The 26,885-nt window shown below is 40.6% G+C and overlaps 1 protein-coding gene across 1 annotated transcript; it reads left to right on the top strand.

The window, feature by feature from the left end:
* Positions 1-1,142: 1,142 nt before the first annotated feature.
* Positions 1,143-25,901, top strand: FMO1 (flavin containing dimethylaniline monoxygenase 1). Its single transcript, XM_060088584.1, is given in 9 exon segments — positions 1,143-1,277; positions 11,212-11,400; positions 14,209-14,371; positions 17,626-17,782; positions 20,525-20,719; positions 22,677-22,976; positions 22,978-23,030; positions 23,696-23,768; positions 25,568-25,901. Coding segments are annotated over 9 exon segments (1,596 nt in total). The 5' UTR covers positions 1,143-1,145.
* Positions 25,902-26,885: the final 984 nt, after the last annotated feature.

The raw sequence follows: 26,885 nt of genomic DNA, 5'->3' as shown, positions 1-26,885 counted from the left end.
CACATATATATGGAATCTAAAAAAAAAAAAAAAGTGGTCATGAAGAACCCAGGGGCAGGACGGATATAAAGATGCAGACCTACTAGAGAATGGACTTGAGGATACGGGGAGGGGGAAGGGTAAGCTGGGACAAAGTGAGAGAGTGGCATGTTCATATATGCACTACCAAACGTAAAATAGGTAGCTAGTGGGAAGCAGCCGCATAGCACAGGGAGATCAGCTCTGTGCTTTGTGACCACCTAGAGGGGTGGGATAGGGAGGGTGGGAGGGAGGGAGACGCAAGAGGGAAGAGATATGGGGATATGTGTATATGTATAACTGATTCACTTTGTTATAAAGCAGAAACTAACACACCATTGTAAAGCAATTATACACCAATAAAGATGTTTAAAAAAAAAAAAGATCTTAGTGGCTTCGAAATACATATACAGTGTTGGAGACAATCCTCCACGTGTGCCAATGATGACACAATGGTGTCCTAGAAGTGCATCAGGATCCAATGGAGAGAGAAGGGATGATTCCCCATGCCTACCTTTCCACCACACACCCTCTCTCTTCCACTGGTGACCAAGCACTGGCAGCACGTAGAAGGATGGACAGCACAGCCGGAGCCCTGGCAGGATGCTAGGGGCTGGGACTGGCCCGGGCAGTGCTGCAGCAGCCCCTGTGGTGGCCGCAGTGTCTTCTTTCACCACTACACCCATCTGAGCTTCAGCTTCGTATGTTTATGAAACACCATGTTTGACAAGGTGACCATTTCCTGGTCTGCCGCTCTGTTCCACTCTACGGGGAGTGGAGGGAGGCTAGAGGTAGCAGCACAGTCCAGAATGCAAAACTCCATCCACTAAAGGATCCGATTTCAGCCACTCTGCCAAAAGCGACAGTCTTGACAACAGTTGTACTATAATTTAGAACCAGCTCCGAGTGAGGGGGTGGGCACGTACCAAGCACAGGGTTAAACCAGTGACCTGAACATTTCTCTTCTCACATTCACAACACCAGAAACCAGCTACAGAGGATTCGAACGGAGCAAATCCCTTAATCTTTCAAGTTCTTTTTCCTAATTTGCTAGAGCAGCCAAGGATGGGGTGGGGCTTTCACTTGTGAATAAAAGGTTCTGCTTCATTGTCCCCACGCAGGAGAGCATGGCCAAGCGAGTTGCAACTGTGGGAGCTGGGGTCAGTGGCCTGGCCTCCATCAGGTGCTGTCTGGAGGAAGGACGAGAGCCCACCTGCTTCGAGAGGAGCGACGACCTTGGGGGGCTGTGGAGATTCACCGTAAATGGGGCTTCGACAGCTTTGTTGTGTGTCCGTTGGAAAAGGGCTGGACTGGTGCACAAAGAGATTGAATTTCTTCCACAAGGGCTGGCGCCCATAGGCACCAGAAACATCTGCTGAACAGGGGGACAGAAAGGGCCATTGAAAATGATTTAAAAAAAAAAAAAAAAGAAGCAGGGAATAGCCTGAATTGGGGTGGGAGGTGCATCAGCCACCTTGCAAACTTCACCTGGGGCCAAGAGGAATAAAGATGCTGTGAAGGGTAGAAGAGGATGGAGTGGCTGGGACGAGCCAGGAAAGCTCGGGACAAGCAGGGCAGGAGCAGAGCCTGGGGGTCAGAAGCAAGCGACTCCAGTGTTGGGGGCAAAGGTACAAACACAGCACAGGAATTTCTGCCTCGGCCTGAAAGACTGAGCTGCTTATACATGCTTCTTTTTCCAGCTCTGCTCTATCTGAAGTAAAGCGACACAAGACTCAGTGTAGGATGAGTCCTATACTCAAGGTCTTGTTGTCCAGGCAATTCCAATCCATGTCAAGAACAATCGGAGGTGAAGGATGTGAGGAGTTTGGAGACTTTTTTGTTGCCTGAGCAAAAAAAATAATAATATTCTCAGGACTACAGTGTGCATTGGAGAGGGAAAAGGGGTGAGGTAGGAGGAAAGGCAACTATAAAGACCACCCTTGACTGGCCTGGGGTCCAGGGAAACCACAGGGGCCCTGCTGGAGGCCACTGAAACCCTGTGAGCTCCACGGCTCAGCCAGGGAGTCATTTGCATCAGATCTCCCCAAACCTCCTATTTTCCCTTCTTCTCAGGAGAGCAAGAACATATCCCATGAGCTTTAAATGTGCTAAGGAGAAAGCAGTCAGGAAGAGTGAAAAGGAGCAAGGTGTCAGATATCCTGGCCTCAGAGTCCCAAGGGACTGAGAGAAAGCAACACTTAGCATTCCCTTATTATAGAAGGGTAGAACTTGGAACAGGAATAAAGTAATTATTTTCTAATTCAGTGAGCAAAGCTCCAGAGAGGCCAAGGTTCCTAGTTTAGTCCCAGCATAGACCAGCTTGGCTCACATAAAGAAGAACTGCATATCTTGAAATGTGTCCAACCACCAAATGTGACCATCAATGCACAGAGACCTCCCCAAGGGGCCTAGGGAAAAGAGAACATCTGTTCCCATGATTCAAACCACATACATTCCAAAAGGGGAGCAGAAACCTGACACAAATGCCATAACTCTAGCCTCTCATGCCCATTGAAAACATTGCTAATTAAACACTATACCCTTCCCCTAATGAGCCTCAGAATCCTTCTTAACACAGTATTCCAGATAAGTACTACTACTCCATTGGGGTTGAGGGTTAGCTTCCAGGATAAAACTGCCAGAGTAGAGTAATTTGGTTAAAGTAATCTCAATCAAAGCAAAAAGTAAGCCCAGAGACCTTGGCATACCAGACAAAAATTCTCCTAATATAAATCACAGATACCCAATTATTAACACACACACATAAAAAACTATTGATGTAAGAATCAACAGAAATGAGGTCTAGATACAGCTGTGCCCAACTGGCTGTGTGATTGGGCAGGTCAAACACCTATGCACAAAGCGCTGTGAGGGACACAAAAATGAGAAACAGTCATCCTGCCTCAGGGAGCTGTCATTCTGATGGGAAAAGGGCAGGATCTTGTAAGTCAGAAACGGTGCTATGGGTATTTAAGTGAGGTCAGGATTACATTCACTTGTGGGAAGCCAAGAAAGGCTTCATGGAGGAGATGGTGTATGGTGGACTTTGAAGGATTTCAACAGGCAAATGAGATTGAGTGGGAGATGCCAGGGAGGAAACCGTAAAGAAAAAGTACTGGGCATGCTTGGAAAATAAAAAGAGCTTATTGGTGTGTGTGGTACTTGTAAGAGAAATAATGAAAGGGGAAGACAGTGGCTGAATGTTTGGGCAAGGGATTCGTACTCAATTTAGAAAGCAATGGATGATGAGCAGAATTAAGATGTCTTTCTGTTGTTGTTGTGTTTGTTTTGTTTGCATGATAGGAAAACCCATATATGTTTACAGGTAAAGAGAAAATATCTGGATGATAGGAAATGATTGAATATGTAAGCCCAAATTGAGATAAGATCCTGGTAGAAAAAGGAAGAAGTGGAATTGCAGGCCCAAGTGGAAGGATTTGCCTCAGAAAAGTGGAGAGGCACACTTTTCTCAGAGACAGAAGGGGAAGGAAAAAGAAAAATAGAGGCCCTTGTGAGGCACGTGATAGGACAGCAAAAGGATGAGAAAGAGGGTGACCCAGCAGTAGCCTGAGTAAAATGGTACCCAGTTAACAACTTGTTTCAGTCCCCATTACCTCATCTGTAAAGTAAGAACGCAGAGTCAGTTTAAAAAATAGATAAAAGCTAAATTACTAGGTCCTGGGAGGCAGGAAAAACCATCCCCACCTTCATTCAGCAGCCCTCTCTTGACACAGCAGCCTCTTTAAGGCACCTCTGTACTACCTTGAGATTCCTCTAAAGCCTGATTGAAAATCTCTAAACTAAGTGACCTTAAAGGGGACTTCCAGCTCTAAAATGCTATGACTCTCCTGGGTCTTTCTAGAGACATCCCTTCCCCCTTCTACCCCAGCAGATACACACACACACAAACACACACACATGCACGCATGCACACACACACCACAAAAGACTGTTAGAGGTGTCTCTGCAATCAAAGCAAGTGGCCCATTCAAAACCTGCAGAATTAGAGAGTCTGCTCAGGTAAGGGCTGTGCTTACCACAAAATGTACAAAGGGGATCCTTAGTGCCTGTTCTGGGTGAAAGGGGCGTAATGCAAAAATAGACAGGCAAACTGCAGAAACCCAATAAAATACATAGGGAGAAGGTTTCCATTTACAAATAGAGAGATGCCCCCAACATTACAGAGATTATAAACTACTGCACTTAATTCGATACTCACATGGGCATAACTCTGGCCTCTTCCAGACCACAGTCTTAAACTGAGAGGAAGCAGACAAAGGTTGCAATGGAAAAGAAAGTCCATCCTTCATTGGGGCAGGGGAGGCGTTGGCATCGTTTAAAAAGAAAAGGGATACATTGATAAAGAACCCACCTGTGACCACCAACTCAAGTAGCACCAGGAGGTAAGTGCGGAACATCTGTTCCACAACTAACTCTCTCAGGCTCTTGAGAGGAAAGGGAGGCTTAGAACAAACAGTAATGCTATTGGCTGATTATCTCGATTGTAGAGGAATACTTGAAGAAATAAAATGTCAGGAATTGTTCTGTCACTCATAACTAATATTACTCTTAGAGAATTTGAGCATAGGAAGGAGCCTTGAGAAATAGCCTTAAAGAACCACACTGACATCCTCTAGAAGTAATTATACTATGCTGATAGAAACACATTCTGCTTCACCCATCACATCTCTGTAACAATAACCCTCCCTGGAATGACGTGCTTCCTTATGCGCATCGAGGTCTTTTCTTCTGCACATGTAACCTTTCACTTATTCCACATTTATTGAGCACCTACTATGCGCCTTATGCACCACATATTTTTAGATTCAGTGAGGGCAATGATGAAGTGTAATACTCCACCCCCTTAAATCACTAAGGAATTCTTCAGCTATTTCTTCGTTAGGCACGTTAAGCCTGATTCTTACAGGGGCTGAAATGATTTGTTAATTGGTACCATTTTACTTCTTCTTAAAAGCCTTATTTCTAAAAGTTCAGTAATCTTAGTAGGTTTCCTTTTATTCATATATTAAACAAACATTTATTGAATTCATATTATCTTGGAGAGGATACACCTGACAGGCCCCTAACCTCTTGGGGGTTCCTCAAATCTCCTCTGAGGTTTCCCCAGCTCCCCTGTGCTGTAGATCTGAAAACAGATCTACAGACTCTGGACAGATTGTAGACAGTCTGACTCTCCATAGGGAGAGGAAGTGACAAAGTAAAATGTGTTCTGGCTGTTCAAAGGAGAAGAAAAGAAGGAAATAATTGTTCTTAAGAACAAGAGCTGAACTTCCCTCGTGACACAGTGGTTAAGAATGCACCTGCCAATGCAGGGGACATGGGTTCGAGCCCTGGTCCGGGAAGATCCCACAGGCCACGGAGCAACAAAGCCCGTGCACCACAACTACTAAGCCCTGTGTGCTACAACTACTGAAGCCCACGTGCCTAGAGCCCGGGCTCCACAACAAGGGAAGCCACCACAGTGAGAAGCCCGCGCACCGCGATGAAAAGTAGCCCTCACTTGCCACAACTAGAGAAAGCCCGCACACAGCAACGAAGATCCAACGCAGCCAAAAAAAAAAAAAAAAAAAAGAACAAGAGCTGTGAATGTTGTGCATTGAGAGAATGTCTCTATGTATCTATATAGGAGTGACTTTTATTATCATTTTATATCTATTTTTTTAAATGAGAAAGGAGAAACCTCTGACCTGACAAAGGTTTCTTCCCATTGCCTATAATCCTCTCTGGAGGACACAAAGCTTGAGAAAGTAAATTTCCACCGTAACTGTGGAAGAAGAATATTACAAATAACAGTTAACATTTTTTGAGAGCTTACCAGGCACTGTTCTAAATGCATTAGAACTGTCATTTCACTTTATCCTAGGGGTTATGTAGTATTGTTATTCCTATTTATAGAAGAGGGAACTGAGACACAGAGGGGTTAAGAAAATTCCCAAGGTCACCCAGCTAAAAATATAGAGTTTGAATATGAACCCAGGCTGTCTGACTCCGTGGTCTGTGCTGACAAGATCTATACTCCATGCATTTCCAGAGTCTGTGCCACAGCTCAGGAATAAGGGCAGGCAAATCCTGGACTGTCCATGGAATCCCATGAAGTATTCTAGGGAATATGATGTGTCTTTCCCATTGTATTGCAGGACCAAGTGGACCAGGAAGCCAGAAACCCCTCCATTCCTGCCTTTATTATTTTTCCCCTCCGTACAATCCATCTCCCTTCCCCTCTCATTCAGCTTTACCTTCAAGACAAAAATCTTTCCCCTAAGTGCCCCCATCAATTCTCAGGAAAAATGTGCTTCCACATACAGAGTGCCACACAGAGAGTAATTGGCACACACACAGAGACAATGCCAAGAGTGCCTGCAGCCGGGGGTCCCAGCAGGGCCTGAGAATCACTGGGTCAGTTTGTTCACTGAGGCAAACACTGGAGGGGAGGGCTTAGGACCTGCAAACCCCACTCAGAAGTGGCACGGACTCGTACTCTCTGAATATATCTGAAACACTCCAGACCTTGTATTTTACCAGGAGAAACAATCAGTGGGAGGAAAGAGAGACAGACCAAAGTGGTGTTGGATTCCATCCTAAAGGTCAGGTTTCTATACTAAGCTACAGTTTCTCCTCAGCTGGCATCTGTGAAACATTACTTCACATTAGGCTTCAGTGTTTCCTGGAAGGTTTTCTTCTTCCTGCCTTTACAATGATTTTCCAAAATTTTGTGCAGCAGAGTTGTTGGTTTTTTTCTTTTCTATTTTTGTTTGTGGGTTCATTTGTTTTAAGGTCCCCATGGTTCCCTGACTTATCCAATTCCAATGAGTCTCTACTACTCTTTGATTTTTAAACGTGTCATTATAAAATGTTTAAAATTTTTTTGAACTACCTTTATGGAAATCTTTACAACATGATATTATGCACATCTCTACCCCGCTTTTAACAGTATGTATTCCAAATTTAGCCTTTTGTTGTTGTTAACTAGAAATTGGCGTTTTTAACGGAGTATTATTTACAATGTGATGCTCTCAGATGCCAGAGAAAAGTGAGGGAGCTTTGGTCATACACAAACTGACCCCAGAATGTTTATAATTGATGTTTTTCTCCTTTTACTATAGTTTCTTCCCCTTCTGTTTGCTCTCAACTTCTCAATATTACAGCTCTTTAGAGCTATTCCCATTCTCTTTTTCCTATAACCCATAGGAAACTTGATCACTTTTAACTACACCAAACCAGCGCTAAATTTAATTCTAATACTTGGCTTCAAGTTTAAGGATGTTCTAAATCTGTGTTGTCCAATAAGGTAGCCACCAGCCACATGTAACTGTGGAATGCAGTTGATATGACTAAGGAACTGAATTTTTTATTTAATTTAGTTTTAATTCATTTTAATTTTAAAACCAATACTCAATTCAGTTACTGGAGAATTTTTAAGTGTATTTGTTAACAATTTGGGTATGTAAATCCACTTTTTCAAGTGAAAATTTAGCATTTGGATTCAGATGTTTAAAATATATACTAGATTTAGAAGACTTAATATGAGAAAAAAGTTTTAATACTTCATTAATAATTTTTATATTGATTACACATTGAAATTATAAAATTTTGGATATATTGAGTAAAATAAAATATACCATTAAAATTAATTTCATCTGTTCCTTTTTACCTTTTTTAATGTGGCTATTGGAAATTTTTAAAGTGCATGTGTGGCCTGCATCACATCCCTATCGGGCAAGACAGCTCTAGAGTATTGTTATTCAAAGCGTGGTCCATGACCCAGCAGCATCTGCATGGGAGCTTGTGAGAAACACAGAATCTCAGGCTCACCCAGTCCTACTAAGTCAGCATCTACATGTTAATAAGATTCCCCGAGCAATTCTTAACAAGATTTAGAAGCACAAATCTAGAGAGCTGTGCTTCTCAAACTGTGGAGAAGAATCAGGTTTGTTTTAATTTCCAAGAAATTACAGACAATCATATTTGTGAAATATAATAAAATGAACTATTAGAAAGGTGAAAATGAAATAAAGAAAAATTTCAAAACATAAATTCAAACTTCTTTAAAAGTGTGCACAAGGCAATTACTATAGAGAATCACTATTACACTTGTAACTTTTTGCTAAACAAAACCATATGTGTGAAATATCAGTTCTCCATATTAAACACCTGTAGGCACACTTTCACTACACATTGTACATATTAATACTTAAGGTTTATAATGTGATAATTAAGCTTGCTTCTTGTTTGTCATTTTATCTAATCTGGGCTGGATGGATGAGAGCACTCCTCCCAAGAGATAACATATATCTAAACTGTTTCTAAATTTTGCTTAACAACACACATAGCAGAGAAATGAGGCTCACAGAATATGAGAATGGAATGGAAGAAAAGATTTTAAAGAAACCTCAGCAAGCTCAGGATATTCATTTTTTAAACTGTTATCCAAAATGAAGTAGTGCTGTATTTTTAAAATTTAACTTCAGTCCTTTATCAGTAGTCAATTCTGATCATTTATTCTGTAAAATTATAAGCGAATATCAATTATCTTTCAATGAAAGAAAATAATTATAGCTTCTATGCACTTTTGGAAAATAGTTTTCAAACTAACCTTAAAATGTTACACATTGGGGACGTCCCTGGTGGCGCAGTGGTTAAGAATCCGCCTGCCAATGCAGGGGACATGGCTTCGAGCCCTGGTCCGGGAAGATCCCACATGCCACGGAGCAACTAAGCCCGTGCATCACAACTGCTGACCCTGTGCTCTAGAGCCCGCGAGCCACAACTACTGAGCCCGTGTGCCACAACTACTGAAGCCCACATGCCTAGAGCCCGTGCTCCGCAACAAGAGAAACCACCACAATGAGAAGCCCACTCACCGCAACTAGAGAAAGGCCACACGCAGCAACGAAGACCCACACAGCCAAAGATAAATAAATAAATCATTTTTTAAGATTAATTTAAAAAGAAAGTCCTACACTGTAATGTAGTCTTACCCGCATTACTAGTACTCAGTTCAAATCCCACACAACTCATCACATGACTTAGACAAAACCAAGACTGATCTATGTCCCATTCATCACGAAGGAGTCCACATGCCTGGATACTGAGCAATGTCAAATTATAGCTATAAAAGTTTCTAGATGCTTACTCTCACCTTCTGTACTTATATTGTCATAGACTGGTAGTAAAAAGTTCATATCGGTCTGGCTCTGCTGACCACATCTTTGCTTCTTTTTTTTTTTTTAATTTGGTTGTGCCAGGTCTTAGTTGAGACGTGCGAACTCTTAGCTGTAGTTGTGGCATGCATGTGGGATCTAGTTCCCTGACCAGGGATCAAACAGGGGCCCCCTGCATGGGGAGCTCAAAGTCTTAACCACTGCACCCCCAGGGAAGTCCCTACATCTTTGAGTAGCACTGCTTTAGATCTTCCTACAGAATGAAAGATCAGGATTTAAATAGTCATCTTTGGGCCTCCCTGGTGGCGCAGTGGTTGGGAGTCCGCCTGCCGGTGCAGGGGATACGGGTTCGTGCCCCGGTCTGGGAGGATCCCATATGCCGTGGAGCGGCTGGGCCCGTGAGCCGTGGCCGCTGGGCCTGCACATCCGGAGCCTGTGCTCCGCAGCGGGAGAGGCCACGGCAGTGAGAGGCCCGCATACCGCAAAAAGAAAAAAAGAAACAAAAAAAATAAAAAATAAAAAATAAATAGTCATCTTTCTCAGAAGCCATTTAGATTCCAGTTTTCTAGATTTATTCTGGATAAATGGGACTGTCAGATGTGGAGTCACAAATAAGCAAGATAAGGTGAACTCATCAGTTGATGAGATCGGTATCATTAATTCAAACTACAAAGGTATGTTTATAATTTTATTTTCTGTTATCACTACATATTTCATGCAGACCTAGACTCAACCCTTTTGAGGGAACAAAGTAAGTCCTCTCCATATGTGAGGTTTATGTTCATGTTTCTACTTGTTCACACAAATAAAATAATTTTTGTTTCACAGGAGAAAAGAACATACATATACAAGATGGTAAACAATATTAAAATACTAAGGACTTTCCCACTGAAATTAGAACAATTCTTTATAATACATCTAAAAGACAGAGGTAATGTACAAACCTAAGTGAATAACTAAAACTGCCCACTATTCAACCTTGTAGTAGTTGTCTGAGATGTTGCTATTTGCTAGTTACCCAAGTCAAAACTGGAGTGGGAAATTGTTTAGTGTTTTACCATGCTCACAGTTGTCCAATCTGGAAACCTTTGACTTGCTTCCTCTCCCAAACCTTAAATCCAAACAGTTTCACAATCCTATGCATTCTACCTCTCTGCTACCTAACAAATCCCATCTCTCTCAGTTTCAACTGCCACTGCCTTTGCTCAGGCCCTCATTGGCAATCACATGGATTTGTGTTTCAGGTTCTTAACTAGCCTCATTTCCGTCCTTTCCAGATCCCTCTAAGTTATCTTTTGAAGAAACAGAATTATCTTTTTAAAATTTAATATGAATCACTTCCATGAATTTCTATAAAATTCAAATTCCTTAACTTCAGATACAAAATCCTTCATAATCTGAACCCCCTTTCTCCATAATCCTTTCAACAATACCTCATGAAACCAAAGGAATCGTTCATCATCTAGATACTTCCTGGCTCTGGTGTATTTCCATATTCTCCTGTATTTTGCAGTGATGCTGTGTGAATCTGGACAGGTGAGTTTATTCCAGGTTTGTTAGCATGTAATAAATGAAATTGTAATTCTGATCATGATATTCATAGTGGAGTCCAATATTCATCATCTTTCAAGTAAGTGCAGGATAGCAAATTCCATTATAAAGTAGCAGGTAGCGGGCTTCCCTGGTGGCGCAGTGGTTGAGAGCCCGCCTGCCGATGGAGGGGACACGGGTTCATGCTCCGGTCTGGGAGGATCCCACATGCCGTGGAACGGCTGGGCCCATGAGCCATGGCCACGGGGCCTGCTCGTCTGGAGCCTGTGCTCTGCAACGGGAGAGGCCACAACAGTGAGAGGCCCGTGTACCGCCAAAAAAAAAAAAAAAAAAAAAAGAAAGTAGCAGGTAGCATACGTAAATTGTATGGTTCAACGTCTAAAAATTAACATCCATTTCATGTGTGTGCATGCACATGCACACATGCATACACACTCATGTGCATGCACTGTTTGTACAGGAACATGTTGAAGAAGGCAGAGCCAGCCTCTACAAGTCCGTGGTTTCCAACAGCTGCAAGGAGATGTCTTGTTACCCAGACTTTCTATTCCCAGAAGATTATCCAAACTATGTGCCAAATTCTGTATTCCTGGAATATCTCAAAATGTATGCAAACCAGTTCAACCTTCTGAAATGCATTCAATTCAAGGTAAGAAAGGCACAAAACATCAGTTAGTAGTCAGGAAGTGTTTCCTGCCTATTGTCTATTATCTCTCTCTACCCTAGGTTCTGTAGATGAGATAATGAACTGGCAAGATTGCTGACACCAGGTTGGATTCCTTTTCCCCTTTTACTTACAATCACCCTAAGTAAATCTGGAGATACTTTGTCTAAGGATTCGTATGTATAAACTTTTAGTTTGCAATGCTTACAACCAAGTATCCAAATGGACCTTAAAATTGTCAAACCAGATTTTCAGTTTGGGCCAAATGCCTCTACACAGGGACATTGAGAACTTCCTGTCAGCTCCTGGGTACTCTCTTTTTACTATCCCTTTATATGAATGGATGTGTGCACTGGCCTATACACAAGAGAATGTCACTATTTGAAGGAAATCTTTCCTAGGTATCTTAGGGAATAGAAAAATCTTTGATATTTTCTCATTGGCCATACCCACCTCCCTTCCCATTTCAGAGGACAGAGACAGGAGGTAGGTAGAAGGACAAAGGCAAATAAATATATCCTCTTTCTCCTCTTTCTTTCTTCCTTTTTTCCTTCCTCTGCAAGAAACACATGAAAATCCATGTGTTTCCCTTCTATTACCCTCCCTATCAGAGATGGGGATGGTAAGGAATTCTTGGAGAATTACACAGAGAAAGTAACATGAATGGAAAGACTGGCCAAAACAAGTACCATATAAGATTCACATTCACAACCTTAAAAGTACTCCTGATCAAAATGAAGTCACTATCTCAAAGAGATATCTGCACCTCCATGTTTAGTACAGCATTATTTACAATGGCCAAGCCATGGAAACAACTGATGGATAAATGGATAAAGAAAATGTGATAGATGATGGACAGATAGATAGATAGATAGATCGGACAATGGGATATTATTCAGCCATGGTAAATAAAGAAGAAAATCCTGTCTCTTGCAAACACATGGATGAACCTCGAGGGCATTATGCTAAGTGGAATAAGTCAGACAGAGAAAGACAAATTCTGTATGATCTCACATATATGTAGAATCAAAAAAAAAAAAAACTCATAGAAACAGAACAGATTGATGGCTGCCAGAAGTAGATGGGGGATGGGGAAGGGAAATGGGTGAAGGTAGTCAAAAGTAATAGACTTCCAGTTATAAGATAAATGAGTTCTGGGGATGTAATATACAGTATAGTAACTATAGTTAACAGTACTGTATTGTATATTTGAAAGTTGCTAAGAGAGTAGATCTTAAAAGTTCTTATCACAAAAAAATAAATGATAACTATGTGGGGTGATGAATGTTAACTAAACTTATTGTGGTAATCATTTTACAATATACACATATGTCAAATCATTAGGTTGTACACTTTAAACTTATATGGTGTTATATGTCAATTATATCTCAATAAAACTGGAGAAAAATAAAAGTACTCCAGTTGTCCAAAGAATATTTCATCCCACTTCCTTATTTTCCAAGGGACAGAATAAAAATAAAACACTACCATAGTCAATGGATATAATCCACAAAAAATATATTTAATGCATCAGAGTTTCTGAATCTGAAGCATTTCCTTTACTACCTGTTTCCCAAGGCTGTTTTAAAATAACTTTAGAAAACTAGATGTTCACTGAAGTCTTAAGAAAGTACACACAAGCAGCTGTCTGTAAGAGGTTTTGTTTTTCCTCCCTCTCTATACATTCCAAATTTTCAATGATGAACACATTATTTTCAAGATAAAAATAAATTTATTTTGAACGTTTTTTTAATTAACTGAAAGTTTATATTTTAAAAAGATAATTGCTAATACAAACGTAGAACCCAACAAGCACTTCAAATATTATAAACCAGACAGTGAACCATTAGGAGGGACTTGAGAAGTCTGTCTTCTTTGAAAACTGAAGAGGAAAGCAAGGCAGCAAAGTCTCTTGGTCAGTGGCTCATTTATGCTTTTAAACTTGACTTGTAAATTTCTTTTATATATTTTTTGAATCAGAATCTAGTACCCATGGATATACATGTACTCCATGAGAACAAAAATAGACCACAGTTGACCCTGGAGCAACACGGGGGTTTAGAAGTGCCAACTCTGTACAGTGGAAAATTCCCATTTCCTCCATTTCCCAGGTGCCTCTGTATCTACAGTTCCACATCCACAGATTCAACAATTACAAATCCTGTTGTATTGTAATATTTACTATTTTTAAAAATCCACATATAAGTGGACCTCCGCAGTTCAAACCCATATTGTTCAAGAATCAACTGTATTTGAAATTTAGACAACTCCCAACAAATTCAGCCATAAAGTTAGCACTCTTCAGTAGTTCTCTAGATCTGGGAAAACTTCAACATCATAGTCTATAAGACCTTTCATAAACTAAGATACTTGGGACCAAATTTATATTTTCAATTATATATTCAATATTAGCCATGTTTCTGTTAAACAAGCTGTTGTAAAGGAGCCATTGTGTATGAGAACTATACATAACAGAAAAATAATTTTGAAAACATAGAAAGACCTAAGTCATAATCTTGGTTCTATCACTCACTGTAAGAATTTGAGGAAATCACTTAAAAATTCTGGACCACACCACCTCTCTTAAATACCCCTCTACGACTCAACGCTTAGAATACTTCCATCCAGGAAATTATGATCAATCTGATAGTCCAATTTGATTTCTAGGGTTATGCTTATTAATTATGTTTCATCTGTTCTCTAGAACATTTGAAATGTCAATTGGCACGTCAGCCAGCAGGCCCTTTCTGGAACCTTGAAAACTATTAACCATGTCTATGATTCTTTTTTCAGATTAAAGTCTTCAGTGTAACAAAACGCCCAGATTTTTCTGTTACCGGTCAATGGGAGGTAGTCACTCTGCATGAAGGGAAGCGAGAGTCAGCCATCTTTGATGCTGTCATGGTCTGCACTAGTTTCCTTACTAACCCATATTTGCCACTGGACTCCTTTCCAGGTATAGGCTTTTCTGCAACTGACCTTAGTTTGTCTCATGGGAGCCATCCTTACACTGGATTGGTCTGGAAATAAATTCCTACTGATTCCTCCATTAAACAGTTAAGTTGTGAGGTAAGAGGGTTTTTTCCCTAACCAGCACTGTCTGGCCAGTTTTTGGCTTTCATCTGTTTCAAACAACTTATGAGTACCAAAGAGCAGAATGAATAACTACTAAGCAGCTTTATGCTTCACTAAAGTTCAAGGTCCCTCCCTAAGGGACTGGCAGCACTCAGAAAGTCTTCTAAGACTTGGGAGGCCTAGACAAGTTGTGAGCCTCAGCAGTGGTGCATTGACAAAGATGAGTGTAGAGGCCACAGAGGTCAATGGGTGAATAAAGGAAAAAGTAACTTGATTTTTGTTTGTTTCTATGAATCATAGCAATTACCTACATCAGAGGTTTATGGCACTGGATTAATAGTCAGTAGGGGCATGAGCCTTAGGAGGCAAATTAAGACATCTTTGTGTCTCAGTTTCTTTATCTGGCTTTTGTAACCATGATTCATGATAATCTATGTCAAATTTCAATTGGATTACAACTCAGAGGGAATAGAAAATTCAATGGTTTGGTTTATTTCATCTGCAGTAAAGGATTCAAAAAGTTAAAACTTTAGGAAATTTTTCTCTGAATCATCTAAATATGACTTGTAGTGATCCCAAGGCTTGGTTCACAGTTAACCCACGTACTTCTGATGATCCTTTGTCTGCCCCCAGAGGTTACACAAGTCAGGTCAAGTTAAGATAAAGCATATCCTGAAAACTGCCATAGACTATAATCATTGAATTGGAATGCAGTTCAGTCTTCTTCCTGGTGCAGGAAACTCTTCACCATCCTTGAGAAAGACTCAACAGCCTCTGCTTGAACACATTCAACAATGAACTCTTACCACCCCACCCTTTTCTTGCCTACAGAGAAAAATCCCTGAGCAGGCAAGGTACTCCAGACTGCCAGGAAGGAGTACCTGGTACAGGATCACTCCAAGAATCCGGAAAATTTCACGACATAGAGAGTACACTGCATTCATTCGGCACCTACAGTATATTGCACAAGATGCTAAGAATACAGAGGTGGATAAGACAACACATAGCCTGCATGAAAAGAATGAAGAGTTTTATAGGAGTCCAGTGAAGGAATCACATCTACATATGACCTGGAGTGATAGCAATACTCATTTTACAACAAACTCATGTACCTCCAATGATCCTGGATCTGGCCCCCAGATGTTACTCAAGTCAGGTCAGATTAGGATAAAACATACCTTGAAAGCAATGGAGTCAATGTACTCAGTTTAAATAGGATGAGCTTGGGACCCTGGAGGTATACATTCTAGGCTATACAATTAACAAGCTATGTAATCTTGGGCTTTCCACTTAACCTTTCTAAGCCTCTGTTTTCTTTCCTAGAAACTGAGGGGTTTGGACCACCTTACACAATAGCATACATCACAAATCAAGCAAAAAGAACTCTACAGTACTTGCCGTCCTTCTCAATATCCATCTTACCAGCCACTACCAATTGGTCACTTAAAATCCGTGGCTAAATTATTGTTAAGGAGCCTTTGAGCACCAAAATTTCATGACTTTAGACTTGAAATGGAGTCCTCCAAATCTCACCATCTCCCTCTCTGCCCCACAGCAGACTTGCTTGGTCTGTACATACTCTCTAGGGTAGTTGTTAACCATTACAAAAATTAAATTCATTGAAGTTATTCAAAAGTACATGTCATGAGTTCTGGAGGCAATTCCATAAAAGGTGTTCCAAAATGTCTTAGTAAAAATAATAGGTATTACAGCTGGAATAAATACATAACTTCCCAAGGTAACTAATTTTATTAATTCAGATACCATATACATTCAGCTGTGTTTACTCACACAACCACTTCACCTAATAAAAGTTCTTGCTCTGTTCTCCTGTAATATAAGTGGGGAAAGTATTAGCCTGGTAGAAGACTCAGCTACAGAGTCTCATTTTTGTCCATTTGTGGTCCAAAACAGCCTGATCCAGTGAGAATCTAAGATAATCTAACATTCAGGGATAATTCTATTATTCTCACTAAACTTGTCCAGCTCTCCCTTCCTGGCAGTTCTTGGATCCAGATTGGGTCCCTGTGCTGAGTTAATATTTAAACTTGGTTGCATCATTGTTAAATTCTAAATGATCTAGATTGTGGTTGGGTTCTAACTGAGATTCATGTTAGATTTCTAATGATTTAAGATGAAGTAAAGAGCTACTGGGCCTTGGTAAGGCTATGTGTCACAGCATTCATACTCATCCCCTGAGAATCTAGATGTCTTATCACATTTTGTTTAAAAAAAAAAGTTTCTTGGTACAGGACATATTACTTTTGATTGTGTTACACAACCTTGAGTATTTTCCAAAACTCTCCAAACATCTGATGTTTCAATGAGATTTGGCGTCAACTGTTTTGAGATATCTAGCTGGAACAGCAGCTCTAATCCCAGTGTAACTAACATAATCCCTTTTTCTCTGCGCCAACTCTGGCTGACTCAGCAAACCCAGCTTGAGTTACTGTCAGTCACCAAGATGAACCCACAAGGGTCTTTTCGAATAGGGACCATATTTTTATTTATTTCCCATGTCATCTAGCACAGTGACAGGAACATAACAGGTATCCAAAAAAGCCTGCTGAATAGAGTGGAAGCACTGACTCATAGTTCCCTTTAACTTCTCTGCTCTTGCTCCCTGCTTGTGAAAAGTTCTATATAGATCAAATATTAGTAAATAGAATATTTCTGTCCCATTGATTTCTGTCAAACTTTGAAAGGTAATGACTTCTTACACTTTAGCTTAATAAGTCTTTATGCCATGATTTTTTTTTTGATTAGAGAAAGGTTTATTGCAGGGCAAAACAAGGATAATGGGTGGCTTATGCTCCAAAACCTTGAACTCCACAATGGTTTGGGGGGAAAATTTTTTTATAGTGCCATGATATTTTAACTTAGTAATCATCTAGTAAGTAAAACTAGAGGCCTATCTAGTGAGATGGAGTAAGTACTTCCATTAAATAAATAATCACCCATTAATTTCTGTACCTTGTAAAATTATGTGTTCGTGTTTCAGATTTTCTTAAAATTGAGTATGCTATGAAAACAACCTAAATCATCTGTCAAAAGGATGTTATTCACTGAATAATATGTATGTTTCATTCACTAGTCTTATAAATTTTCTATTTGACTTCTTTTTTTTTTCTCTAGGTATAAATACTGTTAAAGGCCAGTATTTTCATAACTGAGAGTATAAACATCCAGATATATTTAGAGACAAGAGAGTTCTTGTGATTGGAATGGGGAATTCTGGCACAGACCTTGCTATGGAGGCCAGCCACATGGCAAAGAAGGTATCATTCTTGATGTTACCTAATGAGGAGATTTATCTTAAGACACATGCCTCAGGCAAACAGTATTTGACACCATGATAAGTGATGAAAGGAAAAAAAATTTCCTAAAACACACACACATACACTGAACAGATTTTTTTAGGTATATTTTTCTTGAATGTTCATAAACGTTACTGTGAATTCCAGGTGTCATTTTTCTTCCAAATCCAACTTCTCTGACTTCCTATTTTTGTCATTTTCCCAGTCAAAAAGAGCTACAGGGGACATCTGTTTCTTACTCAGTCCCATAGGTCAGAAAATTCTGGCAACTTTTCTTGCTAAGATCTCCCATTTGCTCCTTCCTTTCCTTATTGATTGCCACCACCCTCATCAGGTCCATACCACCCCCCACTGAGTCTATGGCATTGTCCTCCTAATAATAATTATGGAAATAGTCAATATTTATTGGGCTTGCTTACTCTGTGCCAAAAATGGCACTAAATGCCTCACTGCATTACCTCAACCAATTATCAAAACAAGCCACAAAGTAGGTACTAGTATCCTTAACTACAGATGAAGAAACTGAGACTTAGAGAAGTTAAATAACCCGCCTAAAGGCATACCACCAGCAGGTGGTAGAGCCAGTCCTCAAATCCTAGTCTCTTCCATTCAAAGCCCCAGCTCCTACTTCTACCCTGACTCCCCGCACTCCTACCCCAGTCCATCCCCCCACACACGACAATCCATCCAGACCCCCAACCACCAACAAGCAAATCTTCTGAAAAGACTGCTCTCATTATGACACTCATGTTAACAAAAACTAACTCCCCCTTACCTAAAAAAATAAAAATTATAATTTGCAGATGTATCAGCCCTGCATCACAAGGGTCTCCATAATCTGGTCCAAATCTTCCATTTTAACTTTATCCTACACTATTTTCCCACATGATCATCAACTGCATGCTGACAGGTCTATTCTGTGCCCTTTCCAGTTCCCAAGTCTCTATTTTCCTCTTTGTTCACACCATACCCCTCCCTTCTGCAGTGCCCTTTTCTCTTTTATTACAATTTAATTTACATTCCCAGATACCTCAACCCAAGACAAAATGATCTCTCGCCAGTATGAATTTATGTAATAATTGTAATTTACACTCCTCGGTCGGCACTTTTAATTCTTAGTATTGCTAATTACCTTTTATGGTATGTATTTTCTTTCCAACTCTGCTATAAACTCATTGAGAGCCATTCAGCCAACAAATCAATATTAGTTGTTGAATTCTACTATACCGAATGTTATGCCAGGCATGAGGGATACACTGGAAAACAGAACAATCAAACAAGATTCCCTCTATCATAGAGCATATATTCATGGGGGAAAACAGATGTCAAATAAATAAATATAAATAATTAAATCAATAACTGCAAGAGTGGAAATAGCTCTGAAGAAAAAGAATTGGGAGTGTGTTCCCTTCTGGAATTTTCAAAAAGGAACTCGATTGATTGATTGACTAATTGACTGCCTTGGAGAGACAGCAATTTGGTGGAGTTATCCTAAAGGAAGGGAAAGGAGGTTCTGAAGCAAAAATTAACACAGGCCTATCCATGATGACCACCACATGTGGGTAACATATTACTATTTCTATTTCTCTAACCACTGGAAATTTCTTCAGTCTGAAAACATGCTTCGGCACACATCATTTCTATATCGACAAAGAAACTCCCCTTGCTTCAGGATATAATTCGTATCTACCAAAATGCCGTATCTGATTCTGCATCATGACAAAGAGAGGCAGGTGCAAATATGTTTAATGTCAGAATCACTGATGTGCTTATAGTTCTTGCCACCATACTGCTCCATCATGTTATAAGGTCAAACAGATGTATAATAAAAACACTAACACTGCAGCTGTGGTCACCCCACAGCTGTGGATGCCCCAGTTTGTTGGAAGAAAAACCATGTATTAAATCAGTTGTTTTGTATCTGCAAAGCAACAGATTTTTGACTAATTTTTTTTATTTTTAAACAGTTAGACAACTCCTTATTGTATAGGTACCAGAACAACTATTAGCTTAGTGAACTCGGTCAGCAGGTAAACTCAAGTAGCCAGATAATCTGTCAAAAGAACAAAAACAAACAAAAAAAAACTACCAAAACTAACTGTATTAGTGAATTTTACTGTCAGTTCTAACAATGGTTTGTGTCAAAACCCTTTGCAGACAACTTTCAATTGCATCCATGCCCTGTTCTCGTTTACAATTATTAGCATACAAAGTTATCACCTGTTCACTGTTTTCTCACATGAGATTCTAAGCTCACTACACCAACCTCAATACATAATTCACCATGGTGTCTAACACTGAGCCTGGCAGATAAAAAGTGCTCAATAATATGTTCTAAGGCATTTTAATACTCTAGATATTCAAACCATTATCTCAAAAGAATAACTTTAAAGTGGGAGTTAGAGGAGCAAAAACTGTCTTGTCAGGGATGTATTTTGAGGGTGGCAGACTTTTTAGTGCCTTTCAATTCACAAAACTTCTCGAATCTCTGACAGAGCCAGCCCTGTTCACTGTGTCAAACTGAGTGACCTGTTTGATTGCTTCCAGGTGTTCCTCAGCACCAGGGACCAGTCAGCCAGCCCTCCCGCCTCCTTCCCTTCTTTTCATTCTGGGACTCTCCCCTCCATTAGGCAGGAGGTGCCAGTCTTGGGAGAAGTTACCTCTGTGGGATCATGAATGACCAAGAAGGATGATGGGATATGCTTACCATTTACTAGAGTTACTGAACACCCCTGGGCGTGGGTGATCAGCCAGGTCTTTGACTCGGGCTACCCATGGGACATGGTGCTCGTGATGCGATTACAGAACATGTTCAGAAATTCTCTCCCAACTCCAGTTGTGAATTGGTTGATAGCAAGAAGGATGAACAGCTGGTTCAATATTGAAAATTATGGCTTAATACCAGAAGACAGGTAAATATGGAGTGTCTGCTGAGAGCTATTAGGGAGAAGGGGCCTCCATCTTTCCAGTGGCATATCCAAACCAGGCAATAATGTGACAACATGACTGAATGTGAAGGAAAATTTCATACAAATTACTTAATCATAATAGCTAACTGTTTTTGACTGCTCGGTAAGTGAAATTATGTAATACATAATTGTCAACAGCCCTTTAAAGTAAGTAGTATAATCTCCCTTTCATGGTGGATATGCTAAGGCTTAGGGAAGTTCAGTCACTTGCCGGAGCTCATTTAGTACTAAGTGGGCTCCGTGACCTTGGCAAGTTACATAAACCTCAGCTGCAGCAATCAAAAGGGAATAATTTGTCTATGACTCTTCTGACAAAAGCAACACACTTGCCTGTTTCACTGTGTTGGAAAAATGGAATCCTTCCCCATGTCTCTCTAAGGGTAGTGCCTTCTTCTCCTTGTCAAGATGACCTTGATTTCAGTCTTGTCCTTTCAGTTACAACCCATGACTTATCCCATTAACAAGAACCAATGGTTTTACTTTCTCATTCATTGAGTCTGTACAATGACATTCCATTACCAGGGTGGCACCACAGCCTGGAGATCCTGTCTGCTCTTCCTCCAGATTCCACTCTGCACCAGCAGGGATCAGGTGGTACCCAAGCCACAAGTGATGGCAGGCAGCCCCCTTCCTACTACATGTACCTCATTCCTCTGGTTCTCTTCATCCTTCTCTCGTATACCTTGCTCTCTCCCTGCATTTTTTCCTTCCTTTTTTATTCCTACCCTCTTCTACTTCTTAACTCCAGGCCTCTTAGGGGTTTAACTCTTTTCACCAGAGCTTTTTCTACCATAAGTTTTCGAATGACAGGCTGAATGGCAGCTATAAAGAATTTTATTTAATCCCATAAACCCTAGAATATATAAAAGGAGCCTGATATTACAAAGGAATTGTAATCTCTTCTCTCTCACAGTTAGCTAATCCTTTATCATCTCCAAAGTTCTTAAATATATACTATTTCATATGTTCTTCGTCCTACCCAATGAACTAAGGATGGCAAATGTTAGTGTCCCTATTTTACAGATGAATAAAAGAAAGCCTACAGGGACCCAATGACTTTCCCAAGCTCTAAGTATAAACATTTGGACACAAAGCCACCCTTACTACCTCCTGCTCCAAAGCTCCTTCCATTTTATCATATTGTCTCTTACTGTGCATTCACCATATGCCAAAAATGGCTCGGCTTACTTAAAATCATCTTGCTAAGTGTTTGTTTTGTGATTCCAAAGGCATAGGCAGAAAAAGATAATTCTGCCCTTATTCCTTTTTTTTTTTTTTTTTTTCTTTTTCCCCTTGTGGTATGTGGGCCTCTCACTGTTGTGGCCTCTCCCGTTGCGGAGCACAGGCTCCGGATGCGCAGGCCCAGCAGCCATGGCTCACGGGCCCAGCCGCTCCGCGGCATATGGGATCCTCCCAGACCGGGGCACGAACCCGTATCCCCTGCATCGGCAGGCGGACTCTCAACCACTTGCGCCACCAGGGAGGCCCCCTTATTCCTTTTAAACACATGCATGTTTCCCTTGTATAGTTGCTTCCTAGGAGGAGAGAGTTTCCAGCAGTTCTCAGCAGATATAGAAGTTCCCAGTCTCCCTTGTGGTCCTTCAGCATTCAGCTATCTCTAAAGTGACAGTGATAGCTGAATGTTGAAATTCAACATGAGAAGCAGGAGCTAGAGAAAGCTCTGGCGGCTTTCTCCTCAGGCTTCTAAGCTCTAGTAAATGGTAAGCATATCCCATCATCCTTCTTGGTCATTCATGATCCCACAGAGGTAACTTCTCCCAAGACTGGCACCTCCTGCCCAATGGAGGGGAGAGTCCCATAATGAAAAGAAGGGAAGGAGGAGGGAGGGCTGGCTGACTGGTCCCTGGCAGGTCTCTTCCCCATCCGTGTTTATGTCTAGGACACAGCTAAGAGAGCCTGTGGTAAGTAATGAGCTCCCAGGCCGTATCATCACTGGGAAAGTGCTCATCAAGCCAAGCGTAAAGGAGGTGAAGGAAAACTCTGTTGTATTTAACAACACCCCAAAGGAAGAGCCCATTGATATCATTGTCTTTGCCACTGGATACACCTTTGCTTTCCCCTTCCTCGATGAGACTGTGGTAAAAGTTGAAGATGGCCAAGCATCACTGTACAAGTACGTCTTCGCTGCACATCTGCAAAAGCCAACCCTGGCTGTTATTGGCCTCATCAAACCCTTGGGTTGGGATAACCACAGGGGAAACGCAAGCTCGATGGGCTGTTCCGGTCCTGAAACGCAAGTGCATGAGCAATAGCAGGACGGATATGTTCAGTTTGCCATATTATTTTGGATACTGGAAATTTTGAGGCCTTCTCCAGGTTCTACCTAAAACGACAGAATTTTTAAAAGCTAAGTCATCTATTGTTCACCAAATTACACTATCACAGTGAATTTGTGTCGTCACCAGCACAAAAGATAAATCATGCATCAAAAAATATCAGCTGTTCGGTTCTTTGTGACTGCCTGGAGGGGTGGGATAGGGAGGGTGGGAGGGAGACGCAAAAGGGAGGGGATATGGGAACATATGTATATGTATAACTGATTAAATTTGTAAAATAAAAAATATATATATATCAGCTGTGTCTACCTGTTATTTTGCCTGAATCAACTGGTTCAATTAAAATTTAAAAATTCAATCAATTGAATGACAAAATTCAGTCAAGCCAGTTGTGAGGGTCTGTCACATCAAATAAGTAGTGAGATGTCCTGATACTTATCTCTTCAGCTGATGGCTTTATCACCACAGCCATCCACTTAGGCTGCTAGTATTTCTGCCAGAAGAACAGATGACTAGCTGGGTACTAAAAATAAAATATGAGTGGTGGTAAAGTATCTTTACCTGCTAAGTAACCACTGAAACCTAAAGTTAAATTGCATTTTTTATTTGTTTTGCTTTACAGGTGTTAATAAATTACCACCATCGAGCGTCATGATAGAGGAAGTTAATGCAAGAAAAAAAAACAAGCCCAGTGGGTAAGTTAAGTACTATGCATTCTTTTTGAATCATAACTAAAACTGGTAAAGCAATAGCAAAGAAAGGTGAGAGTTACACTGGAGAAAAAAGAAGCACCTGAGATTAAGAAGAAAAAAAAAAAAAACTAGGCCTGTTTAAGGAGAGAGAAGAGAAAGGGAAACTGAGGTTTTAATGTCCCAGACTATCACTTTAGACCATGGTCATCTAGCACCACATGGAGTTTAGATTCTAAACCAAAATATAATTAATCCTCATCTACCAGATACTATTCTATACCTTTATCCATAATCAGCAGGCAAACTGTTGTGTTTATCCACTCTGACATCAGAAAGTTCTGCTCATTCATTCATTTCAAAAAATCTGTGTTCAGCTCTATTGTCTTTATTCAGATGACTACTCTAGTGCAGGAGTCAAAATAGGGCCTATGGGCCAAATCTACCGACCATCTATTTTTCTCATTTACAATTTTAAATCATTGGAAAGAAGATTTTTTGATATGTGGAAATGATATGAAATTCAAATCACGGTGACCTAAGTAAAGTATTATTAGAACACAGCCACACTCATTAATTTACAAATTGTCTAAGGCTGCTTTCGCATTACAACAGCAGAGTTGAATAGCTGAGGTAGAGACCCTAATATGGCCCTCAAAGCCTTAAGTATTTACCACCTAGAACCTTTTGCATAATAAGCTTGTTGACACCTTCTCTAGAGGAGAGGTCTCCACTTGTGCTCTGCTCTTTGGCTACCACCAAGGGTCAGGGATAATGGAAGGGAGAGGGCCAGCAAAGAGGGAGACTTGCCCCTTCCCGACTCCTAATCCTAAAACATCTCTGGTTTTATCTGTTTTACTGTTTATCTGTTTCAGACTTTGATATAAATTTTCACTTAAAAAAAAGGGTCTCTGTGGCAGAATAAAAAAGTTTTAAGGGCTTCCCTGGTGGCGCAGTGGTTGAGAGTCTGCCTGCTGACGCAGGGGACACGGGTTCATGTCCCAGTCTGGGAGGATCCCACATGCCGCGGAGCGGCTGGGCCCGTGGGCCATGGCTGCTGGGCCTGCGCATCCGGAGCCTGTGCTCTGCAATGGGAGAGGCCACGGCAGTGAGAGGCCCGTGTACCGCAAAAAAAAAAAAAAAAAAAAAAAAAAAAAAGTTTTAAAATCACTGCATTTAAGAAACATCACTTTTCTCATTCATATGTATTTCCAGACTTCAGTGTTGTTCTACCCTTGTCAAAGGGCTAAATACCAAAAGCACTTTAGGGGTCTCTTCTTCATCCTCAACCTGGGATACGACCTGATCTCCACTATGGAATTCTAGTATAACATAAATCATTAATTAGAACTATGTGATGTAAAAACTTCTGTCACATAGGTCAGTCAAAGATATTAGGGATTAATACCAGCATTACAGGGAATTCCACCCTATGATTTTTGTGGTTTTTCACATTATACAAATCAAGCAATAATTGAGTTCTAGAAAGATGTAGGAATAGTAAAATCATATAAAATCTTTTTTTCTAGAAATTGCTAATCATTTGACAACAGAACTAAAGTAATATGAGACCCATTATCAGCATTTGGAGCACCATAGGTACAGAGTATATTTTCAAGGAATCCACCTTGTATTGAAATAATACTGTAAGACCATTAGACAGCTATGGGCATGGAGGGAAGAATACAGAAGCCAGTCCAAATTTTGTACCGTCATTGTTTACTTCTGGCACTTTTACTTGTTCTAAGGTTATCATTATTTAATCTTTTTGTCTTCCCCTTTATCCCAATCTTCCTTTTATAAAGGTTTGGCTTGTGTTACTGCAAAGCTTTACAATCTGATTATATCCCATGCATAGATGAACTCCTGACCTATATTGATGCAAAGCCCAACCTGTTCTCTCTGCTCCTGACAGATCCACGCCTGGCTTTGACCATCTTCTTCGGCCCATGCACACCATACCAGTTCCGTTTGACTGGCCCAGGGAAATGGGAAGGAGCCAGAAATGCTATCATGACCCAGTGGGACGGAACATTCAAGGTCACAAAAACTAGAGTTGTACAAGAATCCCCTTCTCCCTTTGCAAGCTTACTTAAACTCTTCAGCTTTCTAGCTTTGCTTGTGGCCATTTTCCTATAAATAAAAGATTACCTAAATGGATTGTCAAATGCACAGCGTAGATGGACAGTGCTTTGGTTCCCCCATTGCAACAGCATTGCCTTCACGGCTATAAACCATACCTGAGTAGTGAAGGCCACCCCCTGCCCTTCCCTGGCTGGCTGGAGGGCCACCGCTGGTATTCCTGAGTGTCTCCCAACTCCACCTGCTTCTAGTGCTAGAGGAAGATAACCAAGGTTTCTGTGCATTTGAAGGCTGCTGGAAGGTTCAAGTTTCATTTTAGAAGAGAGAGTTGTCCCAGACAGCACTCTGAGCATTTAGACCTCTTTTCTATTTTCATAGACCTCAACTAAAACTCCCTATTTCACAAAAGATTTGGTTGTACTAAAGTGGTGCTCTTATGATATCAGCTGATTAAAAATAAAAAGAAAGAAACAGCCTAGAATTATTTCAAGTGGTCTTTTATTCTCTTTTTAAGAATTGGGGGAAAGAGAGAGGGGATAAGGAGCCTATTAATAAAGGCCATAAAAGGATGGGAGGGTTCACTGACTTCATCGGAGTGTTTGTAAAGGAATGTACTTGCCTGGGAGTACTCATTCCCCTAGAATGCACTCTGCAACAAAACAGAGCCTCCAGCTGGGGTAATAACAACCACAATCAGATCTACTCCACAGAAAACACGCACCTCCACCTGCTCTTGGAGCCGGCGTCCAGCACCCAAAGGAAAAACACCTCCTGCTCATATACACCTTTACAACTTTGCTTAAAGAGGCAAACAGCTGCCCCTTCTAAGAGTCAATAAAATCCAACTGGAATTCATTACAGAAAAGACACAGCTAAGAAGTCTTTAATAGAGAGATAATAAGAAGAAAGAAAAGACAGAAAATGAAGAGCAAAAGCAAACATCATGTCAAAAGCAGTTTTTGACCAAACTACACCAACCCTGGATTCTCTCTCACAGTTGCACATGTGAGGATGTGACTCAGCCAGAAAATGTTTTGCCTT

The sequence above is a fragment of the Mesoplodon densirostris genome, chromosome 2 (assembly GCF_025265405.1).
Source record: "Mesoplodon densirostris isolate mMesDen1 chromosome 2, mMesDen1 primary haplotype, whole genome shotgun sequence".
Taxonomy (NCBI): Eukaryota; Metazoa; Chordata; class Mammalia; order Artiodactyla; family Ziphiidae; genus Mesoplodon; species Mesoplodon densirostris.
This window is presented reverse-complemented; position numbering and strand designations above follow the sequence as displayed.